The following is an 11,944-nucleotide window of genomic DNA, read 5'->3' on the forward strand; positions in this document are numbered from 1 at the left end:
CATTCCAGGGTCCAGGATCAATGCAAAAATAGAATCTAATTATTTATGTGTATTTTATAGATTTTTTTAAAAACTCAAAAATGCTCAGTAATATTTTGCCCGACACGGGAATGGAACCCGGGACCCTATAACCTTATACCCAAAATATTTTAATTTGAAATACAAACGGTTAAATTTTAATTTGGCTTGCTTAGCGCCTAATGTCTAGCGCATCATCTAGCGAGTAGCCCAGTAAAACGAACGTTCTAAAATGAACGCGACCGGCTGCACTGCACGCCAAGCGACTAGCTACTCTAGCTAGGCGCTAAGTAAGCGCGCAATGCAGCCGGTCGCGTTCATTCATCTGAAAACACCGTACCGTCTCTCAACTTTTTAATGTCAACTCCTTAAAGAGAGGACTTACCGCTGCGAAAACATCGAGCCTAGCCCTCGGTTAAAATAGTCGTTATTTTCATTTCACAATGAGATTGCGCCTGAGCTCATCTCAGATTGTATTTGATTGATGTTGAAACCTAGATAACTGTTGAAATAGAGAAAAGCTCATAGAGGAAAATAGGTAATGAAATCATTCAACCAAAGCAAAGAGAATGTCTAGATAATAAAAATGCTTATGTAGTCTATGACACTTTGTCTATGTTTAACACGGAAAGAACACGGCGAAGCGTTTTTGGACAAAAATCTAACGTTTTTGGTTGCTTTGCTTGTTCAAATTGGACAAATTGACGAAGATTTAAACCTTGGACCTCGTTATTCAAAGGTAATTCATGTAATTACTCTATTAATGTTGAACAGGGTGTGCCGAACTTTCATCATGCGGCGCCACAGATTTTTGATGAGTCGTCTCGTCCCCTGTCATATTATTATCACCACATCCGTTGTAGCGGACGTTTACTGTTATTTTGCTTTAATTGAAGTTCAAAACATTCGGGAAATATTCAGACAGGTGATTAATAAGTGGTTTGATACAACTTTGGGTGGTTTGTTGGGAAATCGTTACGGATATACCACGACCTATTTTTAGATCGGCTTTCTTTTTTCAGAAACGCATTGCTGTCGATTTTAAGCCGGTCTTAAGTCATTCTTTTAATGTTTGATTATTTTAACTTTTAGACGAAAGTGTTGGAGTAGTGAAGATGGCAGTGAACGTTTACTCAACGAACGTGACTTCTGAGAATTTGTCACGACATGATATGTTGGCGTGGGTGAACGACTGCCTGCAGTCGAACTTCGCCAAGATTGAGGAACTTTGCACAGGCGCTGCTTACTGTCAGTTCATGGACATGTTGTTCCCGAACAGTGTGCCCATGAAAAGAATTAAGTTCAAAACAAATCTAGAACATGAATACATACAAAACTTCAAAATACTACAAGCTGGTTTCAAAAAAATGGGTGTTGATAAGGTAACTAAAGTCTTCAAAGTAAAGCTTTAATTAGTTACAGGCTAATTAATAAAAATACACTATACAGTAATTTTTGGCTAAGTAAGTGTTGTTAATTTTGTTTTGTATTCAAAATTATTTTCTCTTTTGAACTATACCAAGCTTCAAGAGGCACTTTGAACACATTGTGTGTCTGCACACTTGTATACTTAAATTCACTGTTAGTATTATTGGAATGTTATAAGAATAATAGATAATTATGAGATCTTGCCCTGAGATCAAGTTTAGTTGACGTGTAAATGCCCTGAAACTTGAAATGATATTCCAACTTGTTGTTTTATAATTTACCACACATCAATAATATGCTTTATAGGTAATACCAGTGGACAAGCTGATAAAAGGGAGATTCCAAGACAATTTTGAGTTTTTACAGTGGTTTAAAAAGTTCTTTGATGCCAATTATGACGGGAGGGAATATGATGCTTTTGAGGCACGTGGTGGCATCACAATCGGGTCTGGGGCTTGTGAATCAGGAGTGCCGTTATGTGGGGCAGTGCAGGTGCCACCGCCACCCAGGGCTGCCCGCCGCCCAGCTCCTATGCACCATTCCGGCAGTATGCATCAGCCGAATACAATAATGCACCCCACTCATCAGCTACTCATAGCAACACTTGTGTGACTTGTTTCTGTACTCTACATTGTGATGTCACTGTGGTGTTGCTGTGTGTGCTCATCTGTATCACCTTATTTAGTCATAGACTGTTGTAGGCAGGTAGCGGCACTTTTTGTAGCATTGTGATTCTTTTTATTTTTTACCTTCACTTTTTCTTTTGTAGATAGTACCCATTGACAGACTGGTGAAGGGTCGTTTCCAAGACAATTTTGAATTTTTGCAATGGTTCAAGAAATTCTTTGATGCCAACTATGGAGGCACGGAATATGACGCGGTGGCGCAACGCGAGGGTCTGCCTATGGGCCACGGGGGCGCCTCAGCCCCCAGGGCCGCGGCAGCAGTTGCCAAGAAACCGACGGCGCCTGTCGCTAAAGTCGCAGCTAGACCCCAATCCAGTACTATTTTATTTTCTTTTATAAACATTTGACTTTTGTTATTAACTTTGCTTTTATATTGAGTTGCATTGATAAATGATCGCAAACAAGACAACGATAACCAGTATCTGTAGTTTATTTATATAAATATAAACATTAATAGAACCATTGCTCTATCTAAGTAAATAATATTTTGCGCCCGTAATATCATTTTATATTTATAACGTAATTCTATTGTATGATGATATCAACATTTATAAATTATTTTGTATATAACATGAGAAGTAAAAGCAATTAAAGTATTTGACGTATTTCAGCTGCACTTGTACTATATGATAACTTGCCATTATTATTCGTATTTACACAGCATGTTCTCATTTATCATAATATCCCATTTGTTATTTATCTCTGAATCATTCTTGCACCTAGTTATTTTATTTATATTAATTTGTGTCTATTCTTATTTATAATTATTTTGTTGTTCATGTCGGTACAGGAAGATATTTATATTTTCCTTGTTGGTATTTTGCTTATTTATATGTTCAGAATTATAATTGCTTTATAGTTTTGTAAAAGTCATTCAAGTTTGATTGATCAATTTTATTTTTTTGCTTAATTTCATATAACTAACATATTCTAATGTTTTACAGTTGGCAAAGCAAACAGCACAGTAAGATCTCCACCAGTTAATTTAGCCAGAATAAATCAAAGTGCTAAGGGAGATTCTAAAGTTATTGACGAATTAAATCATCAGGTAATTTGAACAAAACCTATCTCATACATGGTGTGATGAAATTAAGTTTTAGAAGAATCTGAAAAGAACTTTTTGTAACATAACCATGAATATTATCCACAGATAAATGAATTGAAAGCAACAGTTGACGGCCTCGAGAAAGAGAGGGACTTCTATTTCGGTAAGCTCCGGGATATAGAGGTGATCTGTCAAGAAATGGAAGAACAGCAGAATGCTCCAATTGTTCAGAAGATTTTGGATATCTTATATGCAACTGAGGTACATTGTTATTTTTCTTCATTCACTTTCATCATAGCAAAACAACTAGCAACAACAATACATACAATAATCTTATCATAATAATCTTTTATGCTGTTGTATTAGTCAGAGCTAAATTATCAACAACTGAGCTCAACACTATTCATTGGAAACATGACACACGAAAGATGAAGTAAGAGTTGAATGAACATATCATTAATCACAATTTTACTTTCACAGGACGGATTCGCGCCTCCAGAGGAAATAGACGGCGACAACCCACACCCGCCGGAGGAAGACGAATATTGAATATCAATGTATTTACGCGTATCATAGTGCTCTTTGTATATTACATATATCAAATCGAAATTATCTCGCTTTACAATCATCGACAGTATCGAGTGCTTAGTATTTCACAGCCAATGAGTCGTATATTGAATCATGTAGGTTAAATGTTTGGAAACAGTGGCCCTAAAATGGCTTAATGTAGCTAATGTTTACAAATACCTGCACATTAGATGTAAAATGTATAATAATAAAATTTTGCAGTTACAAGGCTTGTACACATTTATTACAACTAGTTGTTGTAAACATAAACATGCAATTTTACATTGTAGGTTATTGTTTCTGAAGATTAGTTAAATAATGCTTAGCTGTTCTTTGTGTGTATTGTCCTTTTGACTATTTTTAAAAGTGTTTGATGTGGATTCGCGTCTTTTCCTGTTTCAGATCTACATCTGGCAATGGAGAACCCATTGGACGATGTAGTTGTGAAACAGGAAAAAACGCTAATGATCAAAATTGTCATATGCACACTCTGTAATTATTATTTTATACAAATTCACGTGGCTGTGTCATAACTAAGTGCATTCCTTCTCATGGGAGCGTAGTTTCTTGACAGATATTCATTCTTTGCTCTCCATATCCTGCTAAATGAGTAATTATAAAGCTACACATAGATGCGATGAAGTTTGACTGTGGAATTTACGAACGCTGTCTTCATTTTGGGCCACTGGTGCCTATATAAATGTGCATTTAATAGGTTGTTAAATTATTGGAAGAGATTTACTGTTAATTGTTTAATTCTGTTATAATGATGACGCAGTTGAATAAAATTATGATATTCGGTTCTAAATTTTACCATTTTTAAACCGTTATAATAACATGAATAATAATTAGATCTGAAAATTACTAACAAAATTTAACTTGTGATTACCATTATGTGGTTAAAATGGGTAATCGCAAATTGGTTCCAGGTAGTGTGATATTTACATGACCATTATTTAGGTTAATCAAAATACAAGACTTAAACTTTGAATTTTGCACTATTATAACTAACTTTAAGAGGTGTACTAATACATTATAATTCAACATATTTTTATTTAGTAGATTATTACATTCTTTAGACGCGTCGAAGAAACTAACGACTTGTTGGCGTAAAAAGATGTTATTCGCTGGTTAAGATAAATAGATAATTAATTTATTTACTTTAGCATTCATAAATTGCCTTAACAGCAGATTATTAATTGCCTCTGGTTTTCAGATTGTGAATGTCTTATCGAATAAAATAATAACTTTATTAAAATTTTGTTTATTTTACGCGTGTACAGTCAGCCCGATTATTTGGTATACAGGTACATGTAAATATTGACTGAGCCGACCAATGGTTACAAAAGATATAGCATCCCATATAATTAAGTGTAACAATCCTCTCATAGGGTAGCGTGGCTAGTCTCTGTACAGAGTCAATCTTGTATTATCTTACCTAATAACTGCATACTAAATAACTAGATTGACTGCACTTTCCGATTTTGTTCCAAAACCTTGTTTCTTTAAAAAGATACATCTAACTGAGTTGTTTCCACATTATTGAAAAAAATTATAATTGCTAACCAATATTAGGAATTACTAAGAGCGCTCCTGCACTCGTGAAAACTATAAATAAAGCGCATAAAAAGTAAATAATAATGATTAAATGATGTTAAAACAAAACAACGAAAAGTATATTTGGAGGTATTTATTTTAAATCTTATAAATTAAAATCATATCATTCATACATAATTCATTAGTGTCCACTCTATTCCTATCTACAAATTTCAAGTTTCTAAACTTTACAAAAATTTACTAATGTACTTATTGGCTGTATATGATGTAAGTGTTTAAACTTTAAAGTCAAGCATGGCACATATCTATAATAATAAAATTGTAAAGTTAGTCAATGGCGTTGTTATCAAATCATAATAAAATTCTTTGTACTAAGTTGCAATATCATGCAGCAGAGAAATCTACTGTAGATTCTTCGCAAAACAAAACACCAAGCTGTATTACTTACAAAATTAAGTATTATTTTATATTTATAATAAATATCACTTCTGGTGCTAACAACAACAACTCTCAGTTTAAAAAAGGTGAAAACAAAATCCCTTTTTTTCTTGCAGACATTTTACATTATTACAAACACATAATTAAAATATACATTTTCACTTCAATATTATTCTACCTTCTATGCCAGTAAAAGGCTTAAAATCATGAACTTTAATGAAACATAATTTAACAAATTATAACTATCAATAAAACAACTAAATACTAAGTTCTTCTTTTGCTTCTGTTCAAATTGGTTTTAGTTCGCGCGAAACTCTTTTTTGGTGTCGGTGTCCCGGCCCCTAATGAAAATGATACATCGCTCTTTCTCGTATTGATTTGTGAAATATTTTTATTATTGTTTGTTTTTTTCTTAGGTTTGATGTTGATAGTAATGTTTTCGATAGATGAGGACAAATTAATTACTCTCGAACGAAGGCTTTTGTTATTTTCGATGGAGGTGTCGAGTTGCGTGGATCTAGAAAGTTCTATAGACCTGCTTTGGCTTGGCGTACGACATGACCTCCATGGTCGTCCACTGAAAGACGTGTTTTGTATAATAGTATTGTTATTATTGGATTTAGGTGGAACTCCATTGGTTGTAGGACAACGATCTTTTGATTTAGATTTAGGTTTAGCTTTAGGGCTGTCCTTTTTATTTTGTTGCCTATCAGTTGGTGGTTTTGATTTAGAATTACTCTTCACTTGTGGAGTGTCAGTTTGTTTTTTTACCGCAGTTTTATTATTAGATTGCTTTACTGCAGGTTTATTATTAGGTTCTTCTAAATTAGTTTTTTTATTGTTGTTGCTTGATTTGGCTGTCTTTGATTTCAAATCAGACTTATTGGAATTTTTGTATGGACTGATGACTTGCTTATTTTTATTTGTACTAACAGCTTGTTTATTTTTTATTGGACTTACAACTTGCTTGTTTTTGTTTGAAGGTTTTTCATTGACAGTTGTGTTCATTTTCGTCGTAGATTTTGCTTTATTGGCTTTTTCATTTTTAGTGGTTTTCGCTTTGGGAACATCTACTAGATTATTAGTTAGTCTATTTTCTTTTACCTTAGTCTTTTGTACAGGTTCTTCTTCTGGCTTTTTAGACTTTTCTTTTTTATTTTCTACAGTAATTTTGTTGTTATTATTTACTTTTAAATTGGTTTCAGTGCAAGTTTCATTACAGCATTTAGGTTTTTTAGCCACACGATGTGATCGGATGCTCAGAGTACTGGTATTAAATTTACGCATGCTGCTATCCACAGTATTATTCATGACAGTGCTATTCATGCTAACATTATTTAATTGTTTTGGCTTATCAACATTTTGCTGTGATTTCTTTAATATTTGCTTGTTTGCATAGCCAGTGGGCTTTTTGAACTCGGTGGTCACTCCCAATGTAGTATTTGCTGAAATAAGAAAATATTATGGTTTAAAAATCAAATGTGAAACTAACATGATGAAATAACAAAGTAAAATATACAGAGAACTACAAAGTATTTGTATAGCATACCTCTCTTGGAGCTATCAAATGTATTGCTCCGTGGTAGTATAGTCTGGCATTCTGCATCACTTTCAAAGTCTGTGTCCCAAAAGGTCTTAGCTGAATTTTTTACACTGCTCACAGTGGCATCTGCAATGAAGTAAAGGTATAATTAATTATCCAGTTATTAACTACACTAAGAACTTATTAAATAGAATAAAATCATTTCTACTCACTATTATGTGTTAAGTTGACATCTTTGTTCACAACTTGCTTCTGTGCTATGTCATTGGGCTGCAGCTTTTCCACCAAAATCCTGCAATCTTTTGGCATGAGTGTTTTATCAACAGTTTTATCTACAACTTTGTCAACTGGTGTCACAAGGTTCATACGGTCTCGAGGTACTATCTTGTGAATTAAGTCTAACAGATTACTGTCATCTTGAACTTCTCTATTTAGACATGACTGGCTGGTCACCACCTTTCTAGCTTTGTTTTTCTCCTTCTGTAGAAGATAAACTCCACTTTGTGGGCTGTTTGTGCTGTCAGTGCTCACATTTGCTTTCTCTGTAACATCCATTGTCTGTGTGAATAGTTTTCTTTTAATAAAGCTTGGCCGTGAAGACATGTCACTCTGTGTAGCTTCAGATTGATCTAGCTGAGACAAATTTTCAGCAGATTTCTCTTGGGAGACATCAGGCTGTGTGACTTGTACTGTTTGTACAGGCTCTTGTATTTTTTCAGGAACTGGTTCCAAGAAGTCTGTTAAAGGTTGTGCCGATTTGGCTATGAGCTTTTCTTGAATTTTTGGTTTAGATTTTCTGATTGGTAAAGAAGGCTTGGCAAATTCAAAGCTATTTGATAAAGCAATATTTTTTGGTTGATGATTCTTTAGTTTAGATGGAGATCTTCTATTAATTGGATCATTTTTAACTGGTGACAACACTCTGCTTTTCTTTTTTTGTGGAAGACATTCATCCTCACTGTCCAGGCTCCTTTTACGCTGAGGTTCAATATTACATGGGCTCTTTTCTCTAACAGTCACCTCTGAAAATATTTCTTCCTCCTCACTACCACTTACACAATTGTTTCTGTTTGGAGCTTTATGATTTCTTGGATTATTTGCTGTAGTTTTGTAACATTTTTCTGAGTTTTCCATTATTACTGATGAAGCTACTGACTTGTTAAATCTCTGAGATGGCAATAAAAATCCATTTTTGAATCTCTCTTTTTGAGAAGTGAAGGGATTGCTTTGTAAACTGTTGGAAGGCATCACTGAGTTGTTAAAATTTCTTGTAGTGTTTGTACTGTTGAATCCAATAGGAAACTTATTTTTAAAGGCACTTTGTTTAAAACTTTCAGAACAATCTTTAAATGTGTTGTCATTAACAGTTCTTCTGAAATCAGTCAAATTCATTCTTGTTGATGCGTTGCTGGACATATTTTCTTTGTAAGAGGTCTTAACGGACCTACAGTCATCACTGCTGATTGAGGAGTTGCTTCCTAGCTCTCCAGAGTCATAACCTGATCTTCTTCTACCACCTTTAAGGAACAATCTCATGTTCCTTCTCTTTTCAATTCTTTTTCTTACTTTTTGCTTCATTAGTTTGTGGTAAGCATCCTTTATAACTTTGAGATCATATCTATTAAACTTCACATTTTTGAATGCAAAAGCTATATCTGCTGCACTTACACTTGCAGATGAATCTGAAAAAGAATTTGGTAAGATATTATTTAATTAACTAGTAAACACTGCAGTCGTATTCATCACCTTGTACAAATAGAAGTTTTCTCAATGTAAATAGAATAGTTAGTAACTATTTAAAATTAACTTACCAATACTTCTGACAGACATTGGAGAGCCACCTCTTCCACTAAACATAGACTTTTGGGAGCTTGTGGCAGGATAGTATTGCTGGTAATTCCGTGGCCGGACATCGCAAGCACTGCGTATGGACATCGGCGAAGTTTCACGGCGGTAGTACATACTCCTTTGGTCACAAACTGATTCGGCATACCTCGACCTTTCGAAGTTCCTTGGCATACACATAGTTGAAGTCATTGGATTACGAAAACTTAAATTAGATACGTTAATGTTTGGACCCTTCGCGCTAACAATCTGTAACAAGAATTTTTTTAAATTAGCACTAAAACAAACTTCTTGTCTATTCTGTGTTATGTGCAGTTTAATTTATATAGGTACTGCAAGTCGTGTAAAAAGTAATATGTTTAGGGATTATGATAATATTTATGTGGTTTTACTCACGGTATTCGTGTTTTGGAAGGTAAAAACATTATTTGATGTGTCGCTATCACTGTCAGACATTTTCAAGCTTTTTCACTTAAATTATTATCAAAACACGAAAGGTCGTCACTGCACTTTATAATTCAACACAGATAGCACTTTACACAAAATTCTTTCAACGCATTTCAACAAACAAATGAATCAAATTTGAATTCATTGCTTTCCTACATTAACGGTCCATTTTGATTTTGTTTACGCGTTATGTTCATAGACGATAGACTTTCATTCAACCGCGTGCTGATATTTTTTGCGTGGGTATTGTTTGACACCAAGTCATAAGTGAATATTTAAATGATACGGGTTAGCGTGAAATTCGTATTCTTGTTATTATGCCTGGGTCAGTCATTTAGCCATCTCCTTTGCTAACAGGCTGTTGAAAACTTGCCAAAATTATGCCAATGCTTTATAATTTAAGCTAAAAATTATGCTAATAATTTTCGATGTCAAATAAAACGTCATTTAACTTAAAATATTATTTATTCATTCATTCACATTCAACATTCACAATCAACATTGTAATCAAATACATGTTAAGCTTTAATCGTGTAAATAATTATCAAATAAAATATTTATATCTTGGTCTTCATCCACAGCCGTTGTGCATGTAGACGTGGAAGCCTCATTGCCAAGACTATACATTCATATTCATTTCATGAGTCATGAAATGTCGACGATATTTACATCGCAAGGTATCAAGACAGTGGTTTGTTTCATGGTTTAACTTTTATTAAATAATTAATTGATATGCTAAAAAATATGCTATATGCTAAATAACAAAAGAAAAAGCTAAACGATATAAAATTATGCTAAATATAGCATAAAATATGCTAAATTGGCAACACTGATATTTTTTGCGTGGGTATTGTTTGACACCAAGTCTTTTACTCTTACCGTTTCTTTACCCATAGATTTACGTTACTCTTGGTCATGCATCTGTCAGCCGTCAATTGAGACAGCTGTCAAATGTATATAAATATATTTTAGGTTAGAATTCGATTCGATTAGTTACCGAGTTAAAGATATAATTAATTTAATACTGTAATCAGTATATATGCATCGGGAAATGCAAAGATGATGTATCAAAACTGCATGAAAATGTCTTCTGTAATCATAAAACAGTTTCTTCCTCATACAAAATCAGTTTGTGCCAGGCTCAGAAGTCCAGTAGTGTGCAATGTTTTTAATTACAGTACGAAAGTTACTACTACCAGTAATGAAGATGTTCTCAATAACTTAACAGATTGGGAAACTTTGAGCAAAAAGAAAAAGATCAGTAAAGCTATGAAAGCTTATTTGGAGCGGGCACAAGCTCACGATGAGTTTATGCACAAACAGCAGTTTGAATATAATATTGGTAAGCGACATCTCGCCAACATGATGGGCGAAGATCCTGAAACGTTTACACAGAAGGACGTAGATCGCGCTATCGAATATTTGTTCCCAAGCGGTATTTACGATCCAGCAGCTAGGCCCCTGATGAAACCCCCAGAAGAAGTATTCCCAGCACGTAAAGCGGCTGAATTTGATGAAGCTGGTAGACCTCATCATTTCTTGTTCTACACTGGAAAACCCAGTTACTTTAAACTTATGTATGATGCTGCTGAAAATATTCAACAATTGTACAATTTTCAAGATAAAGTCATTAGGAAAAAAGCCACACCTGATCCTAATGGAAAGTTAAACTTGGGTGCTACTGTCTGGTTGACAAAGGATCAACTAGAAAATGTACTAGTAGAAGCAATAACAGACTTGGAATATGACAACTTTAAACTGGTCATGGAGAGATTGGTATCATTGCCTTATGCTTACAGAATAAAGGACTTTATTGACAAGTACAGGAAGCCACTTGCTTCACAGAAATTTGCATTGGAGATTCCCAAACCAAGTTATGATGCTGAAGGTCGTGCTTTTATTACAACATATGAATGTTTGAGGAAGAAAGCTAGAGGGGATGTGACCATCAGAGCTCCAGGGACTGGCAAGATTACTATCAATGGCAAAGACTTGACTTACTTTGATGATATTCAGTCTAGAGAACAAGTAATGTTCCCCCTCATATTTACTGGTATGCAAGACCGTGTCGATGTTGAATGTAACATTGAAGGAGGGGGTCCTTCTGGACAATCTGGAGCTATAAGATGGGGTATTGCTTGGAGCCTGAGAAGCTTTGTAGATGCTGATATGCTTGAGAGAATGCAAGTAGCAGGTTTGCTGACAAGAGATTTCAGGAGACGTGAGCGTAAGAAGCCTGGTCAACCCGGAGCTAGGAAGAAGCCTACATGGAAGAGGCGGTAGTTTGTTTACTTGTTACAGATTGAATAAAAAATGTTTTAGTCTAAAGAATGTCTATTAATTATAATAAATTGACCTAATAGTTACTTA

At 34.4% G+C, this 11,944-nt stretch overlaps 3 protein-coding genes across 6 annotated transcripts; 2 read left to right on the top strand and 1 right to left on the bottom strand.

Annotated features, from left to right (window-relative positions):
• The first annotated feature begins 221 nt into the window (after positions 1-221).
• LOC118265971 (microtubule-associated protein RP/EB family member 1) lies at positions 222-5,002 on the top strand. Of its 4 annotated transcripts, none has more exons than XM_035579286.2 (6): positions 222-757; positions 1,111-1,400; positions 2,216-2,447; positions 3,077-3,180; positions 3,283-3,438; positions 3,658-5,002. In XM_035579286.2, exons 2-6 carry the CDS (start codon positions 1,134-1,136, stop codon positions 3,724-3,726), a joined length of 828 nt encoding a protein of 275 aa, XP_035435179.1. In that variant the 5' UTR covers positions 222-757; positions 1,111-1,133; the 3' UTR covers positions 3,727-5,002. The 4 variants fall into 4 exon arrangements, with proteins under 4 accessions (XP_035435179.1, XP_035435177.1, XP_035435178.1 ...); XM_035579284.2 differs by lacking the exon at positions 2,216-2,447 and adding an exon at positions 1,753-1,993 and having other exon boundaries at positions 591-757; XM_035579285.2 differs by lacking the exons at positions 222-757; positions 2,216-2,447 and adding exons at positions 786-943; positions 1,753-1,993.
• Positions 5,003-5,419: 417 nt separating this feature from the next.
• LOC118265967 (putative uncharacterized protein DDB_G0282133) lies at positions 5,420-9,785 on the bottom strand. The gene is made up of 5 exons (XM_035579279.2): positions 9,524-9,785; positions 9,094-9,376; positions 7,495-8,964; positions 7,289-7,408; positions 5,420-7,184 (listed from the first exon to the last, which is right to left on the bottom strand). Exons 1-5 carry the CDS (start codon positions 9,581-9,583, stop codon positions 6,004-6,006), a joined length of 3,114 nt encoding a protein of 1,037 aa, XP_035435172.2. The 5' UTR covers positions 9,584-9,785; the 3' UTR covers positions 5,420-6,003.
• Positions 9,786-10,505: 720 nt separating this feature from the next.
• On the top strand, positions 10,506-11,905 carry LOC118265970 (28S ribosomal protein S9, mitochondrial). Its single transcript, XM_035579283.2, has one exon. The coding sequence runs from the start codon at positions 10,634-10,636 to the stop codon at positions 11,855-11,857; it is 1,224 nt and encodes a 407-aa protein (XP_035435176.2). The 5' UTR covers positions 10,506-10,633; the 3' UTR covers positions 11,858-11,905.
• Positions 11,906-11,944: the final 39 nt, after the last annotated feature.

Source organism: Spodoptera frugiperda, chromosome 7 (assembly GCF_023101765.2).
Source record: "Spodoptera frugiperda isolate SF20-4 chromosome 7, AGI-APGP_CSIRO_Sfru_2.0, whole genome shotgun sequence".
NCBI classification, from domain to species: domain Eukaryota; kingdom Metazoa; phylum Arthropoda; class Insecta; order Lepidoptera; family Noctuidae; genus Spodoptera; species Spodoptera frugiperda.